This window comes from Muntiacus reevesi, chromosome 2 (assembly GCF_963930625.1).
Source record: "Muntiacus reevesi chromosome 2, mMunRee1.1, whole genome shotgun sequence".
NCBI classification, from domain to species: Eukaryota; Metazoa; Chordata; class Mammalia; order Artiodactyla; family Cervidae; genus Muntiacus; species Muntiacus reevesi.
In genome coordinates this window covers 40958271-40962313 of record NC_089250.1, presented here as the reverse complement: position 1 = coordinate 40962313, position 4043 = coordinate 40958271, and the positions used below count along the sequence as shown (strand labels likewise).

The 4043-nt window shown below is 55.5% G+C and overlaps 1 protein-coding gene across 1 annotated transcript; it reads left to right on the top strand.

The window, feature by feature from the left end:
- The first annotated feature begins 1382 nt into the window (after positions 1-1382).
- LOC136157141 (cystatin-9-like) lies at positions 1383-3819 on the top strand. Its single transcript, XM_065919153.1, has 3 exons — positions 1383-1628; positions 2865-2978; positions 3727-3819. The coding sequence occupies exons 1-3, from the start codon at positions 1383-1385 to the stop codon at positions 3817-3819; spliced, it is 453 nt and encodes a 150-aa protein (XP_065775225.1).
- The last annotated feature ends 224 nt before the right edge of the window (positions 3820-4043 follow it).

Sequence of the window (4043 nt, the reverse complement as noted above, 5' to 3'; positions counted from 1 at the left end):
TTCAAGGTGCCATTTGACTAGTGATGGAAGTGGGGAAACTGGTCCACAGGAAGAGGTTTCTATGGATTTCTACACTTAGTGGGGACAAGTCTGCCTGCTGTGTCCTAACATAGCAGGAACCTGGCTTGGCTACCCCCATGGTTCTGAGGTCCAGAAGGAACGATGGCAGCAGCTCCAGCATGGGGGGAGTCCACTCTGTGTAGGGCAGTGGGGGGGTCCGTCTTGTACCCAGGGAGCGAGGGGAGGGCATTGGGGTGACCCAGGTGGACAGGCTGGAGGAGGAGGAATCTGTCCTTCACTTTCATCCGTGGCTCCCGGCAACCCCCAGCTTGAGTCCTGTGCCCCACCCTCTCTTGCTGGCCTTCTCCCTGGCCGACACTCAGGGATCCTTGATAACTATGGGGCTGAAATCACTCCTGGGGTCTGCACGTGGCTGTCCTGATGAGCCCATGGGGGTGTCAAGGACCTGGACGTGGCAGCTTCACACCCCTCCTTACCCCTTTGTTGGAGCTCCGTCACTGGTAGCACTTGTACCTGGCTGTGTTCATGATAGAATGACCAGGCACTGATGATGTGGTGTCTTTCAGATCCCCTAGCTCCCTCCTCTGTCACTGACTCCCCTGGCATTCGATTTCCAGCCCAATGTCCAGTTTTGCCAACCCCCCCCCACCTCCCCTTCAAGGCTGCTACCATGGGTGCCCTTCTCTGGCCTGTGGCCGACGGCCGCTGTCATCACCTCCTTCCTTCCTTGTGTCTCTGTCACGAGGTCAGTCTGGCAGCAGGGGAGGAGCAACAAAGAAGTAGAAGCCCAAGGAAGCCTGTTCCCTACAAAGCCAAAGCCCTCACATTCCAGGCCAGTGATTCTCAGGCAGGCCTTTTAGAATCTTTCCCAGCCATTGCAGACCACCTTCTGTCACCCACAGAGCTGACTCCGGGCCACTCATCCTCTTTGGCTCTGTCTGTCCTGATCTCTCCGACCCTCACCTGCTGCTGTGTCCCAGGACTGCCTTCCATTCACACCCCTTGCAACTGTGCCCTTGATTCAGCATCCAAGTCTAGGGTACCCCATAAGCCTCTGACCCCCCTGAGATGCTAAGGTGGGCATGTGGCTGGAGTTCAGCAGCAGCGGACCGTCCTCCATGGTTGGTCCTTCCCAACCCACCCTGCCTGGGTCTCGCTCTCTCTCCTGGACAGGAGGCTATGTTATCAGCTTGGGATGGAGGAGGCAGGGTCACGAGAGGGAAGGGATAGGCTGTCAGACTGGAGGGGCAGACCAGGGGAGGAGTATGTCCTGGAGCAGATAGACTGGACCCATGCCCAGGGAGGCCGGGGGGGAGCCGGAGACGGGAAGGGTGAAGCCTGGGTGCCTGGGGGCAGCAGCCATGACGGACTGGCAGCGGAGGTGCAGGTGGGCTCAGTCCTGGACCCTTCTCTTGCTTCTCTTAGGTCCCCGGCTCCTGGTGAGTCACAGCTGGGGTCCCGCAGAGAAAGAGGGAGATGATGACCAGAGATTCTTGAAGAACTACCCCCCTGCCACTGTGGAGTATGACTTGCACATGTACAACCGGACGAGCCAGGGCAGGAACGCCTACAAAGAGGTGCGTGTACTGCGGTCGTGGAAGGATCCTGTGGGTACCCTCCCCTGCTGGTGCACACCTACTGTTAATGAGGGTCTGGCAGGGGTAGGGGTTGGTTAACAAGGGGTCTCGATCATCATTTGAAGCCCATAAAATAGAGGGAAATGTAACCTGTTGGGTTCGTTTCAGTTTTTAGAAAAGAAATAACTTGCGAGTGTTTTAAATCTCCATCAGTCTACCCACATGTAAAGTGTATTTTCAGTTTTCATTATACTTGAGGTTGTTTAAAGAAGAATGACCAAAATATAGACTGTAAGGGGGTAAAGCTGCTTACCTTTTTGGTTTTTTTTTTAAAGAGGCAGACAGAAAATATTGGACTAAAGAGATTCAGAAATGATTTCAAGGAAATAACATTAAAAGAGGTTAATTTACAAAACAGAGAGAGAGAGACACACACACAGAGACGTACAAATAGCAGGAGGGGGAGAGCGCCTAGAGGGTCGGGAGCCACAGCCCCCTGGTTCTTAGGGGCCTCGAGGAGCTCACGGCCTCTCCTTGGAGTCCATGTGCTGTGGGCTCCTGGACCTCTCCGTCTACATGGATCCAGTGTGATTTTTAAAAAAATTAATATATTTATTTTAATTGGAGGATAGTTACTTTATAATACTGTGGTGGTCTTTATCATACGTCAACATGAATTGGCCACAGGTGTACATGTATCCCCCTCATCTTGAACCCCACTCCCACCTCCCTCCCCATCCCCTCCCTCTGGGTTGTCCCAGAGCCCCAGCTTTGGGTGCCCTGCTGCACGCAGTGAACATGCCCTGGTCATCTAATTTACATAAGGTGATGTCTGTGTTTCAGTGGTCCAGTGTGATTTATACTCATCCCAGATGGTATTCTTCATCCTAAAACGTTCTCCTAGCAATGGAATCTGTACAGAATGTAACCAGGGGTGTGTGGTTTTCACGTGGACTGCAGACAGAAATGCCAAGAACATTCTGCAGAAAGAGAACTCCCGGTCCTGTGTGTGCCTGAGTATGCATGTGTGTGTGAGAAGGTACAGGAGCTCCATGCGGCTCCTTCCTTGCTGTAGGACAGGTGAAAGTAGTGACAACAGTGTGCAGAAGGGAATATCCATTTCTCAGCCCAGATTTATCCAGAAAACCGGCAGTCAAGCCCCTCCTGCCAAGACCCCTGTCCTGCCCTCACAGCTTGGATCTACCTGCCAGGTACATAAGGAGGGGGAGGAGGGCTATGTCCACATCCGTGTCTGTCCAAACCCAGGTGGATGTCAGCCTGGTGTTCTCCATGGAGCTGCAGTTCGCCCGAACCAGGTGCGGGAAATTTGACGAAGACATCGACAACTGTCCTTTTCAAGCAACTCCAGATGTGAACAATGTAAGACACACACCAGCCACCCTCGGGTTACAGGGCCATGGACACTGCATCAGGGCAGGCGGTGTGGGGAGTGATGACGACGCCATTCCAAAGGACACTGAGGGGTCATCTGCAGGATGGAGGCCAGCCAGGCAGGCCAGCCCAGGGGTCACTGGTCACTCGTTCGCCCCTGGCCTGTCTGCTCACTGATCCCATTTCGGCTGCTGCATCCCAGGTCCCCCTAGGGTTAGACTGTTCCTGACCATGTTCTCTGGGCCCCTGGGTGGAAGGCGAGATGTCCCCTCCCTGGTCATCACCCACCACCCTGCCCCGCCTTCCAGAGGAGTCGGGGGGGCAGCATCTCCGTGGCCGAGTGGTCCTCCTGCCCCTGCCCAGAGCTGGATGGATGCAAACTGAGCCCCCCTGCCCTGCTGCTACTGCTTCAGGTGACAAGGCAGGGTGAGCTTCGTTTCCTAGACAAGCCCAGGTCAGGTCAGAGGACCCGGTGGGACGCTGGGGGCATGGATCGTGTGAGACATCCTGGTGTCAGGGGGAGGAGTCCCTGGAGATCACAGGCCTGGCAGGGCAAAGTGACCCGGTGCCTCTGGGGTCAGCAGAGGGTCCCAGGTCAGGAACATCTAGGATGAGCTTGGGGCTGCTCCTGGGGGCCACCCCAGGTAGGTAGGTAGGGTGGGTGTGGCTTTAGAGCTGGAGACACCAGCTTCCTAAGGCCACCCCACCACACTCTGTCCCTCTGCTGTTCCCACAGACTGACGCCTGCTACTTTACGATCGCCACTGACCCATGGAGAACAAAGTTTAAACTCCTGAACGACACCTGCTTGGAGGGCTCCCCTGAGTGAGGCCACACCCCAGCCTAGGGGCACCCCGCCACCCTGTAGTGTCCCTTCAGTGTCCGAGCAGCTCTGGTTCTATTCTCTGGATGAGCACCTGTCTGTAGCACCCAGGCCATGCGGACACGCTTCCCTGTGCATGTCACCCGGTAGAACTGGTCATTAAACGTCAGCATTGCAAGCAGCCTTGTGCAGCCTGGTTCCAGATGGTGGGGGCTGGGCAGCTGGGACCA

What these genes read in the sequence shown, in the direction of transcription:
- LOC136157141 (XM_065919153.1), top strand. Translation starts at nt 1,383, where the DNA reads ATGACGGACTGGCAGCGGAGGTGCAGGTGGGCTCAGTCCTGGACCCTT. An exon ending in TGCGGTCGTGGAAGGATCCT is followed by an intron (nt 1,629 to 2,864) that starts GTGGGTACCCTC and finishes GTCCAAACCCAG; the next exon opens with GTGGATGTCAGCCTGGTGTT. An exon ending in CAACTCCAGATGTGAACAAT is followed by an intron (nt 2,979 to 3,726) that starts GTAAGACACACA and finishes CTGTTCCCACAG; the next exon opens with ACTGACGCCTGCTACTTTAC.